The 17,136-nt window shown below is 38.8% G+C and overlaps 1 protein-coding gene across 3 annotated transcripts; it reads left to right on the plus strand.

The window, feature by feature from the left end:
- The first annotated feature begins 1,743 nt into the window (after window positions 1-1,743).
- Window positions 1,744-16,686, plus strand: lonrf4 (LON peptidase N-terminal domain and ring finger 4). 3 transcript variants are annotated; one of them, XM_010768388.1, is made up of 13 exons: window positions 1,744-1,976; window positions 2,194-2,579; window positions 3,926-4,044; window positions 4,600-4,722; window positions 6,191-6,373; window positions 7,822-7,948; window positions 8,160-8,235; window positions 8,437-8,551; window positions 9,447-9,568; window positions 9,727-9,885; window positions 11,931-12,093; window positions 12,202-12,351; window positions 14,132-16,686. In XM_010768388.1, the coding sequence occupies exons 2-13, from the start codon at window positions 2,282-2,284 to the stop codon at window positions 14,279-14,281; spliced, it is 1,785 nt and encodes a 594-aa protein (XP_010766690.1). In that variant the 5' UTR covers window positions 1,744-1,976; window positions 2,194-2,281; the 3' UTR covers window positions 14,282-16,686. The 3 variants fall into 3 exon arrangements, with proteins under 3 accessions (XP_010766690.1, XP_010766689.1, XP_010766691.1); XM_010768387.1 differs by having other exon boundaries at window positions 1,744-2,579; XM_010768389.1 differs by lacking the exon at window positions 14,132-16,686 and having other exon boundaries at window positions 1,744-2,579; window positions 11,931-12,040; window positions 12,202-12,304.
- Window positions 16,687-17,136: the final 450 nt, after the last annotated feature.

Raw genomic sequence — 17,136 nt, forward strand, 5'->3', positions numbered from 1 at the left:
TTTAAACTCAATGTTTTAAGAGAAAATGGTTGTATAGTCAGTCCTCCTAAAGCCCTTGCCTTTTTGCATTTTGTTAAAGCACTTTTATAATGTGAACATTGTTATGTTGCTTTCTTCATGGAACTGTTTTCATTTCAACACAAAGCCAAATCCTTCCCGGGTACATTAACAATATTCAAAAATACCTCCTTTTGAATCCTGTAAAAAATGATTTATGGGGAAGAAAAGCTTGCACACTAAAGCTAATTCAAACTTAAAGTGGCAAAGCGAAATATTTAATAAAGAATGATAAGAAGACATTGAATATAAAATAATAACAAGAGCAAACATATGTAGTTAGAGAAACATTTTTTTTTTAAATGCAAAAGCAATAATAGTAACACATTTAAACAAAAGTTAAGTAAATCATTTATTAGTAAGTCGCTGTAATAAGTGTTTAAGCCCTGAATTATATGACAAAACCTATGGTATTCAGTATGCTTTTTCCACAGGTGGGGAGCATGGAAGATAAAAGTTGCTTCACCTCACTTGGTTTTGATCCTGGATACATTCATTAGACCTTGGAGATGACCCGAGGGATATGGATGCTACATTATTTACAGGTAAATAACACATGTATTTAGGCCCAAGACCTTTACTACTTCAAAGACAAGTAACTGATTTAAAAAAAAAAGAAAATCTATCCTTTTACATACTGAAATGATTCATTGACTGCCATGACTGGGTAGATGTGCTCCAAATTTGTATTCCACGTAAGTGTAACCGCGGCCGTGCACACGGCCTAAAGTTGAGCTGTTCTAAAGATCAAATTGGCTCTTTAACTCAAATGTATCAAACAGCAAAAACTCCACAGATTCAATTTAAAGAAACACGATACAGTTGGCAGTCAACAAAAAGGTCCAAGACAAGGATTTTCTCCCAAGAGTATATGATATGTATTTATCAATATCATACACATTTACAAACAATACTTTAACCAGTAAAAACAACAATTTATTATGAATTCATCTACACCGGTATCAGCTGTTTAAATATTGTTTACCAAGTGAAGGGAATGCGGAGGTGGGCGGTACCTCTGTAGCGCAATACTACGGTGGTCGAAAAGTGGTTTACCCCTATGGTCGGCTACATAAGGTAAATGTTATGTGTTTCTCTATGTACATACTACATAAAGCATGGTGTTACTGTTACATGTATGTCTTTTGGCCTGATTGCTCTGACCCAAATATTTACGAGACAGGTCCCACCACCTGACATGCAATGACTTGTAACAGATTTGCAGAAGTTTATCTAACACATGAGTGATGAGTAAAACTGCAAGGAACAGTAACTCAGAGCATATTGTTTGCACCTCTAGGCTCTGTCAGCTCTTTCTAGCCATTCTACACGTGGCCTAATTTTTCGGGTATATAAGCAGTATCTGGGGATGAACACCCCCCCCCCCCTTCCGATTATCCTCTGCTGGGATTCCCTACACCGCGACAGGGTATTTTCCATATAGGCCTACTGCACTCTTGACTTGAATTATAAAAAATACTGTGATTACATTCACGACATTGTCAGATTACAACATACCTCCCAGATGTGTTAATTATACCGAAAGAAACCCAATAACTTTCGTCGCAGGCATTATGTTATGAAACTCGGCATCCTTGGTTTCACAACAGGGCAGAGAGCCCTCCTTTCATCCAATCGGATGGCGCGCTGCTGCGTCACGTGGTCTTTATTTATGTAAGTAATGGTGTAACACAGTAACCCCGTTTTGTGGCCGTGGATACGTCGCTACAGGGGTTAAACGCGGACACGGACTACTAAAAAGAAAGACTACTAATATGAAAATATTCTGGTGTGGTTCGCGTTGCGTTTGTGGAGTTCGGAGTGGCGAGGAAAGCGTTTTGTTTTATTCAACCTGGTTGAACGGGAAAGACGTAATGTGTCCCAAACCGAAGAGTAAGTTAGTGCTGGAAATGGATCGGGTAAGCATAAGAGTATATAATAGATACATATTTGTCTGCAAAGGGAATGTGTAGGGTAAGCATAAGAGTATATAATAGCTCTTTATTAGCAGAAGCTTAGCTAGACAGAAACCGGGTCGGGTTCGAGCAGATGTGATCGGAGAATTAAGGGACACATTAACTGGATCGTTAGTTGTCAGTCTGTTATTTAAGTGGTGCATGCAATACTATTTCACAGACAAGACTAGCAGCCCTCGTCGCTTTGCCAAAAAAAGCAACCTATTTTCCCGTGGGACGTTTTTTTTCGGTGACATAACCCAGCCACCATGGATATATTGGAGTGTCCGCTCTGCCTCTTCCTGATGTGCGAGCCGGTGACCATGGCGTGCGGCCACACGTTCTGCCGGAGGTGCGTGGGGGGCTACCTGCCGTCCAAATGCCCGGTGTGCAAAGAGAGGTTAAAACAAAGAGACGTGAAAAGCATGAAGAACAACATCATGCTCATCAGCGTTATCGAGAAGTGCTGCCCCGACGAGACAAAGACCAAGTACCAAGTACAGGAGAAGCTCAAATCCAACGACTTCACGGAAGCTTTACGCATCGCCAACGAGGGGTTACACTTAGGTAAGGGACACATGCACAACACCATACCAACAATACAGTGCGTTTGTTGCTTTTTTGTGTCAACCTAAGCCTGCGGCACTGCTTGTATTAACAATTTCCCAGGATTAAGTATAGGCAGACAGTTCAGAGTCCTACTTTTACGCACTGCTCACAGGTTTGGCTTGTGCCCAGTGCTGGTGACAGATGGTGCATCCCATTCTGCTGTCCAGTCCTAATTTGCACAGCAGTGAGACACAGGAGGTGTTATGACAGAAAACAGAAAAGTTGGTGGTTCAAACACAGATCCTGATGCCTTGTATTCACAATATAAAGCGATTGATGACCTAAATATATAACTGTAAACAAGTATCCAAATGCCCCCCTTTCCAGAAGAGAAACTAATTTGATGTGCTGGAGGCTGTGGCTCAGTGGATAGTATGATGGACTTCGAATCAAGGGATAGCAAGTTCGAGTCCCACTGCAGTCAGCATGTCGTTGTGTCCCTGGGCAAGAAACTTCACCCCAAATTGTTCCTGTGGGAACAAAAAAAGCGTCTAACAAATGACATGTAATGTGCTGCATAAGAAGGATGCACTGGAGAAAGTTAGTCAGCATCAGTCTGGTCTAACTTGTCGCCTGTGTGTGTCAGCTGTCACATTTCTGCGGTCATATCATAGTTGGAAAATAAGGAAACGATTATCTCGTGCCCTCATTTTTTTTCCTTTTTTTTTGTATCGTGCCCTCATTTGACATGTGCCCGTTAGTGTGTGTTGGAGGAGCGGCTCTGTAAGGAAGAGGCAGATTTTTTTCGGCTGCGTAGTTTCAAATTCTAGCGCACTCGAGCTGGTTTCCCCACAATTACATACCCCACCTTTAAGACACAAGCACAATTAAACATAGCCATAAAGTGATTGTGCATATACAACATATTTGAGATTTGAAAGTGTCCTAAACATATGCATTACAATCATGTGAGCAAATCTTTGAATTATTTTGAATTTTGCACATTTCAGTATAACACTTCCTCCTTTTTAAGCATTCAAAATGTGCCACTTTAAAATATATTGTACTGTATTTGTCGTCATATTTTCACTGTACTTAGCTTACATTTCTTGTATATTTATATTCTGTGTAAATGTGTCTCTTTATTTGTTTAAAGTCTAAATAATATAACTATGTGCAAATCTACTTGGCAATAAACCTGATCCTGATTCTGTAAAAGGAATACAAATGTTGAATGTTTGTATGTAGAAAGGCGTGTAAATATAGTCTATACAGCGTTAAGCCACAGCTCTTAAAATACTGTTCAAATGAGCCTATATAACCTCTTTATTTTACTCTCTCTTTTGTTTGTTTTTCATCCTCAGTCCCACATGATCAGAGTTTGAAAGTGTACCGAGCTGAAGCTAACTGGGGCCTGATGCACTTCTCTGATGCTCTGACAGACCTCGACTACCTCTGCTGCCTTCGTCCTAACTGGACTGAGGTGAGTGACTTTGACAGTGTTCAACATATACACTACTCCCGCTTGTATAATCTGTTTTTGAAGTTACCCATTAACAACACCAAGTCAAGGGCTTTACTTCAGTTCAGCCCCCTGTGCAACTCAATGCTGAATCTCATCCCAAATGCACTCTTGGTTTTGTAACATGCATGTAACAACACACTCATAACCACAAAGAAAGAGGTGTGGGCCCTTGTATTTTTAGAGTTTAATCTAAGCGTGCTAAGCGGTTTTCTCTGCTTGTATTGATGTTATGTCATTAACAAAGTTATGCAAACAGATTCTTATGTCATTATGTCATTCAGCCAGTGGGTGGCTCGCTGCATATGCAACAATGCTCTCTGTAGGATATTCATTTATATAGTTTTTTTGAGAAGTGTGCAACACATTTCTCATCCCATTTCAAATTTCAAAACATTTATCTCTAGCAAAAATAGGGGATTATAAATATAAATGACATTGGGTTATTGATGACTTAGAGACTTCTTTCACTCATACAGGAAGTGGTGAGCTGATGTCCCTTTTCTGTTTTTGCAGGGCTTTTTACGTAAAGGGAATGTTCTGCTGGAAATGGGTCAGCAGACAGACGCCCTCATCCAGTTCCACCGTTGCCTAAAACTCCAAGCTGACTTTGCCCCTGCGAAGAGCCAGATCAAGAAGGTGTGTTGATTTTAGTAACCGCTCATCAAAGGGTCCTTAATGGAAAGTAACACCAAGACTTAAATTGGAATATATTGGATCTAATATTCCAAAGAGCTTAGGTAGCATTTGTATATAGTGATAAAGTTGCATGTGTTGTTTTATTTTTTCTTTCTGTGAGAATAGCAGCAGTGCCAGATTCAGACGGACACATGCACACATCTACTGCATACTTGCCAACCCTCCCGATTTTCGCGGGAGACTCCCGATTTCACTGCCCTCTCCCGGTTTCCTCCCGGGGTCATATTTCTCCCGCATTTCTCCCGATTTCTGACAAAATCAGATTTACTCACGACTGTTTCCACTCGGACTTGCCAAAAGCTACACCATTGTTAGGTTTCCATGGTAGCGCGTCTCTTTAGTAGCGTGCGCAACTGCAAGTCTGAGAGGGTGAGGCAGACAGTCACAGAAAACTGAACAAGAATCGACAACTCGACCCTCTGCTCACTCCCCCCCCCCCGGTTTTGAAATGCTCCTGATTTCTGAGGTCTCAAGGTTGGCAAGTATGCTCTACTGTGACATGTGGTGTTGCTTTAATGTTCAAAATGTTTTCTCATACTGCCTGTGCTGCAGCATCTCTTTTCACCCTCTGTCTGAAACCAGAGCCCAGTCTGCTCTGATTGGTTAGCTGGCCGGCTCTGTTATGATTGGTCAAGTGCTTAGAGATGTCCCGCCCCTTAACCAATCACTTACAATGTATTGCAGCGCTAACCTATTGAAGCGCAAGTGTGTAATTATGTTACGAAAGTAAACAAGGGAGTCAAATCGAGGCCTTTCAGGCAGGGCGGGAGTGTGTGGGAGAGAAACTCCGTATGGAGGGAGCTTAGGGAATTTAGCCTTTGCAGACCGTTTGCATGCACACACTATAAGAAAGGGAAACCCATAAAGCATAATATTAAATTCAATTTTTTCAATTCAAAGGTTTATTGTCATATCATATACACAACTACGGTGTAGCATGTAATGAATGACAAACTTGTGTCACGGGTTCCTCAACAATGCAAATTCAAGACATAAAACACATTTAAAAAAACAACAACAATAAAAATAGTGCAAGCTCAGGCATTAAGTAGTCTTATGGCCTGTGGGATAAGACGGTCTCTGAGTCTGGAGGTTTTAGCTGTTGGTTAATAGAGCCCCTTTAAGGTTTAAACTTGTGTTTTAGGACTATTCAGTTTTATAGCCCAGTTCAAAAATACCTGTTAGTAAGAAGTTACATTACTTTCACAACTTTTGAATTCAAACAGTATATAATTTAATATTATGTAATTGACATTCATTTGACATGCAGGGTGCATCAAATGTTTGCAAATATGTTTTTTTACATTTTTGTTATATTTGATTTGGTGTTTAACACTGGGTAAAACAAATAACACTTTTATATTCATACCTATTACTCATTTTTATCATGACATCTTTCATATGGCAGATTCTGGAGGCAGAGGGACGGACAGTGCCGGAGGAGGGGTCCTGCATCTTGCAAGTGGTGTCCGAGTACCTGAAAGGGACCTGCCCCATTACCAGCCTCAGTGGCTCCCAGGGGCCAACTCACCCTGACAAACAGGCATGTGGGGACGATCGAGAGGGAAAAGGGAGGAGAGAGGCACACGAGGTAAGCTAAGAGAGAATATTAACAGCTCTTATGTGCACTTTAACTATAAGCATGGAAGGTGTGAATGCAAATAAATACATATAAAAATGAGTCAATACATTGGCACAAGGACTTACTTTGCCATCAGCAAACCCTTTTAACCCTTTAACTGCCAGACCAAGAAAAAAGCTATGGAAATTTTTTTTTTTTGCATTTTCTTATCAAATGGGCCACAAATAAGCACAAACATAATTTTTTTTTTTTGACTGACCACACAGTTTTGTTTTTATGAGCCTCTACCAAATGGTCGAGCTGGCCTTCTATGGTAAAAGTACATTTTCAACAATCATCATATACAGTACAGTATTTGTATGCATCAAACTCAAATAAAACACAAACTCAAATACATTTGTTTCTTTTATGGAAAACGAGCAATATATACAATCAGATATATTCATAAAAGATGATAAATTATAATTGTAAAAAAAAAAAAATTGAAAAAAGTCATGTAAAGTGTTTTTCATGATAAAAAAAAGACTTGCTCATCTTACTGTATATGCTGAATTGGCCTAACAACAAACCACTGGCCTAACAGCAAATGTCTATATCCTGTGTTGGCCTAACTTGCTCATCTGTGTGCAACTTTGGGCCGAATGCCATGCATGAAAGGTGCTATATAAATTATTATCACTCTTTTACTCTGAGAATCATAATTGAGTAATATTACCATGAATCTCGCTATTTATTTACCATATTTTATTGGAAAACATCTCTGAAACTCTGAAGAAATTATATTGCTAGCTTACCATAAAAGGCCAATTTTTTTTTTTCAACAAGATATCAAGAGACAAAATGTGCTCTACCAAATGGTGGTGCTGGCAGTTAAAGGGTTAAACTTTAAAATTCAGCATTCATTTTTTCCTGATACTAATACACCACTGTATATTTTGTAATACACATGTAATATATATTAGTATGATGTGCACATTTTTACCTAACTTCTTACGTTTAGATAACATTTTAAATTAAAATGTACTTCATTTTATTACGTTAACTGCTAATGATTATATGAAATTCTTAATTATATCATATTTTATCTTTTTTTATGCATTTTCTTACTTGAACTTCTTCATTTTTTATATATATTAATTTATTTAAATATTTATGTATATCTTTTTTTTATTCTTCTTTTCACGTTTTATTTTAGTCACATAAAACCTAATTTCTTTCAAAATAAAAAGGTATTCTGATCATATCTCACCATATCATAGGATTATCATATCCTAACTAATTATTATCTGTGTTTATTATTTTATTGCACATTCTTACTTTAAATCCTTCTGTTTTTAAACATTTGTATTTTCTTCTTTTACTTCTTTTTTATCTTTTATTTAAGCACAACAAAACCCAATTACCTAGACATTTTCTTTTTGATTCTGATATTTTAACGACTAACTATGTGTGTTTAGGGTTCCAAGGCGAAGTATGATACGGGTACCGAGTGCTGCCTCAGCCTCTGCCAAGCTGTCTCCTTCCTCCCTGCTGCTGAAGAGGACGAGGAGATGATGATGAGGAAGGAAGATGGGCACGGCCGGGGTACGCGCACACACATACAGCAGTGTACACACAGACACACCGTTGTGATAAATTGTCTGTCATCTTCATCATCATTGTCCTCATCATGAATCCTCTTTGTCACTGTCGCTACGAGCAGCTTTGCGGTAACACCCACCAGATGCTTTGAAATTGCATAATAACCGTTAGTTCTTCCTCAGCCGTGCATCATAAAGCTCTCTTTGTGTTTCAGGTGAAAGTGGTCACAGCAGGGAGAAAACTCTGAGTGTCCTCACCGTGTCAGACTTTGAGTGCCCTCTCTGCATCAGGTCGGTGTTCTCTATTCCCTCTAATCAATAATGCATTGCTGTCTTAGTGTCATAAATCAGGTTAATCCTATTCTCCTCTCTCTCTGGTTAATGTTAATCACACATACAGTATGCTCACAATCACTCACTATAAACTTTACCAGCAGCACAAGCATCCATCCTCATCCTGGTTGTTTCAAATTCAGTTGTTCTCCTCTGAAGGTTGTTTTATGAGCCGGCCTCCACTCCCTGTGGCCACACCTTCTGCAAAAACTGCATTGAGAGGAGTCTGGACCACAACCTGCGCTGTCCCCTCTGCAAACAGCCCCTACAAGAGGTGACTATCAATTCATCACAACTACGACTATCTCAGACCCTTCTTGGCCATCATCCTTGCAATTCCTCTTCCTTTGTCCACACATTGTGTCCGATAAGTACTGCTAATCTCTACAAATAGATATACTAAAAAATAATGAGCATCAGCATTAATACTTTCATTAATACACCACAGTTTATATTTTCATTTTTTTAACAACATTTATGGTTGTTGTATATTGTCAAATGTGCACATTTGTAATTCAACTTCATTAGAAATGATTGTTTATACAACTATTTTCATTTCATTCTATTTGATCTTTTACTGCACATTTTCAATCTACCTTCTTATTTGTATATACAGTTTTTATTTTATTTTACTAAATTGAATTTTGTTGAGCAACTGTTAAAAAAACAATTTGCCTCCGGTTTAAGTAAAGATTCTGATTCTGATCAAGCTAATAACAACCTTTGTCCAATGTCTCTTCTGCTCTCCATTAAGACTGTGAACCTGCTTGCCTGTATTTCCTGCTCAACTGGATAAATCAGTACTTGTCCGACTGCAAAAAAACTCCATAAAAACGCCCTGCGATACATGTATCTCTGTTGTTGTATCTCTGTTGTTGTATCTCTGTTGTTGCCTTCAATACATCTATTTTTAGATCTATTTTTTTTTAATTAGTTAATCACCATTTGAATACATCCACTTGCATACAAAGCTTTGAACAACATCTTATATCCATATTTTAAATAGCTTTGCAGGACTTCATTGCCACAAACTATATATTTAAATGCTTGGGTTTGTTCTTTGTTGCAGTACAAAGATAACAATTTGTTACTATACTATTATGTATAATTGGTTATGAGCGTCATTAAATTGCAATTATGGCTGATTATGTTCACTTTTCTCTTCCCAGTACTTCAAAAACAGGAAGTACAACCCCACGATTCTGCTTCAGGACATCATGACCAGTCTTTTCCCTTCGCAGCTGGCAGAGAGGAAACAGGTCCATGAAACGGAGATGGCTGAACTGTCCAAGTAGGCGTCCACCACACACACAATGTACACCCGTGATTCATTCTAGCAACTCGCTAGCAACCATCTCGCCTTGGTCACACAAACCTCTCCCTTATTCTTCTTAATTTTTTTCTCCCTGCCTCCAACTTCTCTTTTCTCTTCTGTCTCCTCCTCTGTAGTCTAACAAAGGACATCCCTATATTTGTGTGCACGGTGGCGTACCCCGGCGTGCCCTGCCCCCTGCACATCTTCGAGCCTCGATACCGGCTGATGATGCGTCGCTGCATGGATACTGGCACCAAAAAGTTTGGCATGTGCAGCTATGAGCATGGCAAGGGGTATGCAAGTTTTTAATTCTTTTTTTGTTGATTTGGGTAGATAATTGTGTGTTAACTTAAGCAGCATCAAAATATAGCCAGTTTAGACGCAAGTGAGGTAAACGCATTTACATTTCCACAGGTATGTTCAGTTATTTAGAGTATGGGTATTGGGAGACTATTTTTGAAATGTACCTCACTGTGGAACTCGCAGCAGGCGAGGCGGAGCCTGATAGGATTGCCCACCGTGCAGGAAGAACAGTCGGCAAAGTTTAGATCAGTCATAAGTGACCCTGAGTGGGTGGGAAAAAGCAGCGTGGTCACCAATCTGGTGCTGGAAATCAGATATTTGCTTGTTCTGTCACTGTATTTGATCATGCCATTGCATTTTCCCAGCTGTTATGAATACATATCCAATCGCAACTAATATTAAAATATGCAAACAATGGGCAAAATAATGTTTGCAAACACTCCTTCTTTAACTCATTATATTGATTATGGAACTTTATTAAACTTTTTTGTGCAAGTATGCCTCATTAATAACATTTTAGTGGATCCCCCCTTTAAAAAAAAAAATCCAGTTACATTTATGACATTTTTCAGATTTTAATCCAAACGCCAATGACAAGCTACTTTGCTGAGATTATACCAACAAATATATATATAGAAAATTCTTATTCAGTTATTCTGAACCTTTTTATGTACTATGACCCTGCCTGGAGAGGAACATTTTTATGACATAATATTCTATGTATTATTAATCACTTACTGATGGCACACTATACTTGATTTTTTATGACATTTGTATGACATACTGTACTATGACTTTTTAAGTACTTAATTTATTGCTTAAGATTCTAAGTTTTTAATGACTTCTTTACAACGTACTAGCCTATGATTTTAATGTTACATTTCTTAAAGGAGAGGTGTCATGGCCATTTCCACTGATCATAATTCCATTGTTGAGGTATACTAAAATAGAAAAATACTGTGCAATTTTCCAAACTCACATTGGTTTCGCATACAGCATCTCTGTAAAGTATGTGTATTCAGCAGTATTCACTTTCTCCACTAAAGGCTCGCTGCAGCTCCCCCCCGCCCCCTCCCTGTGAGCCCAGTGTGCTCTGATTGGTCGGTACGTTGTGAATCGCGCTGAGCTCCGTGGAGGTGTGATTTCCTTGTTTAGCGATACAAAGCCAAACTCAACCTGAGCACACACATAGTCACAGCCGAAATAAAAACAATAAGTGTGGCTTGATAATGAGTAAGAAAAAGGTTTATAGGTTGATAAATGCTGTGAGAATGGGTCTGCAGAGAGAATTTCGCCGCGATCCCAACTGTCTGTTATCAGCCTGCAGCACGAAGCAGAAATCAGCAGGGCTGCCTGCACTGAGTGTGTGTGTGGATTGGTCAATTTGGACCAATCAGCGGGGGCTTAACGTAACGGCTCCGCGGACGTAACGTAACGGCTCCACGGATTGGCCCATTTAGTTCCGGGTACGTGCTTTCGTAAGCACGTACCCGGAACTAATCAAATGACGATGACGTCATGATGACGTTTCACCAACGAGGCGTTTTGGGGAGGTATTTTCTGTGTTAGAGTTTTACTCGCTACAGGGTGTACTTTGAGGGTTTTGAATCTGCAGACCGTTTACATGCATAAAAAACTTCATAACACACAAGGGGATGGGTAATAACCGGAAAAGCATGACATGTGTCATTTAACCTTCAACATACTACACTGTAATTATAAAATAGGGTATGACTTTGACAGTTTAAATGCCATACTACTAAAGCGTATTATAGGACTTACAACACTTTTAATTGTTTTAATAATTCTTCAATCGTAAACAATGGCTTTGACTTGGCATTTTTATGATGAATCAGAAAGCTTATTTTGACAGCATCATAATTCACTATAAATGTCTTCATAATGAACCACAGATGTGGTCTTCAAAGAAAGTGTTAACTATTCTGACCTATTTTTTAGTTTTGATACTTCAAATTAAGGAATAAATACCAGTGAATTGATTTGAGAGTTTATGGTTTTTCCTGCTGTGCCCCAGGTTTTCAGACTTTGGCTGCATGTTGGAGATCCTCAGTCTGGAGGTGCTGCCTGATGGACGCTCCTTTGTGGACGCAGTGGGAGTAAGCAGGTTCAAGGTGTTGAGGAGAGGTCAGCGAGATGGATACAGCACTGCTGATATCGAGTACCTGGAGGACCTGAAGGTCCCAGAGATGATACTTAAAGCAACATGTAAAGAATTTTCACTCCGAAAATATTACAACTTGAACCTCTTCTCACTTTTCCTCCTGTCTGTGTCCTCCTTCTCGCAGGTCGAAGGCAGTGAGTTGGAGGTTCTGGAGGGTCTCCATGACAGTGTGTACCAGCAGGCTCAGGACTGGTACCAGCGCCTGGCTGTCCGCATCCGCGATCAGATCAGCAGGCAGTACGGCACCATGCCAGAGAAGGATGAGAACATTCAGGTTAGCACACATATGGTTCTTACTGTAGATTAACATCTTATTTTCTAGCAGCATCCAGGAACCACAGAGCAATATTTACTTATGTTTTGTCATGTTGCCCACGGCTAGAATTACCTTTCATTACAGACCAGAGTAACATTACAATGTGGAGAATATTTTTTGTTGTAGGACTTTTCTACCTATTTATGTCTTTGTAAGTCATTTTTAACTTAGCTAAGGTTAATGCATCGAATAACTTTCCAAAATCATCAAACACATGCAGTCGCTATCTAGCATGTCTACTTACCTTTTTTAAATTTTTTATTATGTTTTATCCATGGTCCATTAATTAATTAGCGATGGAATGATATTTCAAACACGCTTCTAATAAGTAAATTGATCACCGAGAAAATAATAACTGCTTTTATTTTCAAAGCTATTAGTTATTGTTTTATGTTTATACAGCACATACCTTTCCTGCATTCAGAGCTCCCTTACTGACAGTGGTAACAAAACGCAATAAAACAGACTTTATGTTCAGGATATAGTTCCAGTTGAATGAAAAAGCATTACAGCATGCATGATAAGATTGTAATCTGGAAGAAGAATAACTTGATGAGCTCTAGATATCTTTAACTGAAAACATACAGTATGTTTATTACAATACACATCTGATCAGAGAAGCCTTTAGCATAGCATGTTTAACTGGACCCAGACTTAAAGGGGACCTATCATGCAAAATGCACTTTTGTACGTCTTTTATACATGAATATGTCCCCGGTGTGTCAGGGAACTCACCAAGTGTCAGAAAACAGAACCCTCTCTCTTTTCCTCCGTACCCAAATCTCTAAAAACGGGGCTGCAACGGAGCTGATTATTATTTGAATGTTTCTGACGTCAGAAAAGGGGTGCTCCGCCTATATGTGACCCGCTCTATCGAAATCAGTCGGAAGTCGCAACGGCTCATTTCAAAATNACATATGGGCAACTCTCCACCTATCAGGGGAATGAGAGACCGCTCGAAAGCGCTGGAGACGCTGCAGTACATATGCCAGGCCTGTAAGTGGCGCTGTAGTCTGCCACAAAAGCAGAATCAGCCCTTGCAAAAACAGGGCTGGAAAAGAGCAAATAGAGCGAAATGAGGCATGGCTAAAATGCATGATCTATTTGGTATTTTGAAAAAAAAACTTCACAGACATGTTTTATATAGGTGTGGCCCTACAATATTATTAAAATATAGCATGGTAGGTCCACTTTAAACAATCCTTCAGCTTCTGACAGTATGTCGCACATCATATTATCATGTATAAAACGCCCACCAATGTGTAGCCCTGGGTCCAGACCATTCACCGTGATATTCAGAGCCTCCACATATAAATCATACCAAGTGTAAAGTACTCTTAAGGCATCTCAAAATGCCAAGGCACACAACATACATTCCTTCACAGTTGTGAAACCATGATTGAAAATTATTTTTAGAAACACAATTTCAAGGATTAGTCATACAATTTAGAGAAAAAAACATCACATTTAAGAAAAGAAAAAAAGAATGCTCTCTCAGAATAATAAAAAAAAAACTACACAATTCTGTGTGAATTTCTTTATTTCTTTAATCAAGCTTTTTGTCAAGGAACCACATTGCTTTACTCAGTAAAATTGGTTCATTTTTTCCCAATGTTTTAAATGTGTGACATTAATTCTGAGTATTTTTCAAAAATATATTTTTCTTGTGGGTTTTTGACTTGGCTTGCATTATACTTTATGCATTTATCTATGCTACACCTGTGTCACTGTCCTCCAGGCTTCTTCCAACGGGCCGGCCTGGTGCTGGTGGCTGCTGTCCGTCCTCCAGCTGGACCCTGCCTATCAAACCACCGTCCTGTCCCTGGCCTCCCTCAAAGACCGCTTGGGACACCTCCGCCTCGTCCTGGAGTACTTTTCTCAGAGCTAGACCCTCCTTAGCTCAGTGGTATTGTGAAAATGATAAACCAATGAATCCATCCACACAAATATTGGAGCTGGGTGTGCCCTGCATCACCAAATCATGCGGTTATAGCAGAAAGAAAGTGATTTTAACACATTACAGTTGTACATTTGGCTGTTTTGAAGTTTGCATGTGTTATATGTCTTACGCCGTCTTCTATCCCATGGGTTCAGAGTATTTCCTGAACACACGTTGTACATGGCTGACCAAAGATGCTTCTTTCTTAGGTCGATCGAAGGTGGTGAATTATTATTTCTTGATCAACTAAATCAGTTTGAAAGACTAAGCACTAGGTGTCACTGTTTTTTCTCTCAATTGTAAACATGAGGAACATACAGCGTCAGCCAAGCTAGGACAGTATGCTGAGCTGTTATGTGTTGCCTATTCAAATCAGACTCCTTGTATTAACATAGCGTGATTTGGGAATTAACATTAATAGCATACACACTTTGTAGAGATTTCTAGACAATTATTTCAGGACTATGCACATCATTATCAAAGTGATTTGGATGTTAGCCATAGGGCACTGCTTGTAATTCTGATAATTTAGTTGCATCTATTGGCCTTGGCAGGCATTGACTATGGCTCATTTTATACGATTTAATAACCTTAAGAGATCACTATTTAGTATTAGACATTGCAATAATAATTTGTAATTTCACATGAAAAGGCAATGACTGGAGGATCTTTTTTTAATAATGAGAACTTCTGCTGGGTGACTTTCAGGATTTGTCATCAAGTGCTGGGAAAAGCCTGTGAAATTATGACATTGAGGGGATCAGTGAATGGTAGGCGTGCTGTACCAGCTTTGTTTTACAGTATAAACCTGTGTGATGATGCAGCACTGTATGTATGTGTGTCAGCTGTAAATAAGTAATTTTCTCTGGAGCCATTTTCATGACTTTCATTATCCGTTTTTTAAATGTCATATGGTGTGGTGTCAGCATTGAAAATGGCTACTGTCAGTGGTCTGGCGTGAAGCCAGGACAGAGTGTTTACCATCTCTTGTGCAGAGATAGCTGTAAAATAATGTAGTGAGTGTTTGACCAGGTGCCTGGCCCCAGCTGCATCTCCCCATCTGTGTGGCCGCTCTACCACCAGACACCATGCCTTTGAGAGCCTGGGCTAACTCAGCAGGAGGCTACAAGTCTTACACGTTCTATGATTTAGAAAGTGCTTTTGTGTTTTATTTGGTGATTGATTTTTATTTAACATAGTGCTATACATTCCATGGAATGTTGAAGCAGCAATGTGGCGTATAGTTTACAAACAAATACGAGCTTTTAAGGAATACTTCCCCCACTAAATGACAATGTTAGCAGATGGTTTTTCCCACAATTCATCAAGAATGTTTTCCGGTTTTTTATCCTTTCTTTACATTATAGGCATGTTCAAAGTTTTCTTCAAGAATTCAGAGAAAGTAATTAACATACAAATGGTCATTTGGGGGGTGAAGTATTCCTTTAACTGAGTGAAGCCTAAGATCTTTTTTTTACCTTGATAAATGTGCCATAGATATATCCATGTTATGTGTTTTAGAGGAATAGTTAACTAAAAAGTGTTTATGTTTTCTTCACCATGAACTCTGAGGTTAGTCTTCATCAACCCTCATGCCTTCTGTATGGTGGATACTCTTCATGGCTCTTCATGGCCAACATATCAGAATTTGAAAACACACTCATAGATACAGTTTGTGTGACACAGTAAATCAGCCCTGCTAATGTTGTAAAGATATATGGTAGAATAAAATGGGTAATCGTGAGATATGCTCAAAAATATTCCACTCGGGCCAGCCAATGGAAAGACTGTTGGATAGTGGAGCAGCATTACCCACCCAATAAACAGACTGACTATTGCACTCCTGGACACTTACACTACTTAAGATCAAGGAACACTGTCTCTGAAGATGGATGAATCGACCTTTGTTAATAAGCTGGCGTTTTTAAAGCCATCCAAGAATGACACTGAAGTGAAAGATTTTATGGTGCCAGATATCATAACACGTTTTTAAGCTATAATTGTTGATTTCACTGAAAAATACATGTACCATAAAAGGTCAGTTTCTTGCTGCTACCAGAACACCCAATGTTCTCTCACAGATAAAAAGGGATTGAGATTCTTATAGAATATTTGAATTAATTGCCTTGTAAACCCTTGTGGTAACTGCATGACTACAAGCCCACTGACATTGAGGTGAATTCCTCTGCCCTATCACTTATCAGAACATGTATTGTTTTGTTTGTATTTTATTTTCTGGTACTCAGCTGCAGTTTGTCACTTTTTCTCTCTTTTTCAAATCGTTCATATTTTGCGTGTGTCTTTTATTACTTATTGATTCCAACTTTCAATGAATAAAGTGGTTATCACAGTAATCCGTCTTGTTTTACTCTGTTTAAAGGAGCACTTTATCTCTCTGTGTGCATTTTACTTCATGATATTTTTGAAAATAAATAACTTCTAATGCTGTAAACTTAGGACAACAGCGACTCCTTGTTTATTAAAACTTTCAAACGTATCTGGGAAAGGCTGTGAAAGGCTTCAGAGATGTGCTCTTATTATGGGCTGTAATGCCTAAATAGTTTTGGAGCTAAATTAGTTATAAAGAAAATGTGGAAAATTGATCAAATGACTTATCAAAGTCAATGGCTAAAATGAAATACAATACAAATACAACATTTTATGAAAGAGTCAATAGTAATGTAGTACATAATGAATGTATAGTAAAGTACGTCATAGTGAGTCACTCAAAGAGGGCATTACAAAAAAAATGTCAAAGTATGTAAGTAATAATACAGATGTATTCAACCCTTAGATAAGTGGGT

The sequence above is a fragment of the Notothenia coriiceps genome, unplaced genomic scaffold (assembly GCF_000735185.1).
Source record: "Notothenia coriiceps isolate Sejong01 unplaced genomic scaffold, NC01 NC01_scaffold00005618, whole genome shotgun sequence".
NCBI lineage: Eukaryota > Metazoa > Chordata > Actinopteri > Perciformes > Nototheniidae > Notothenia > Notothenia coriiceps.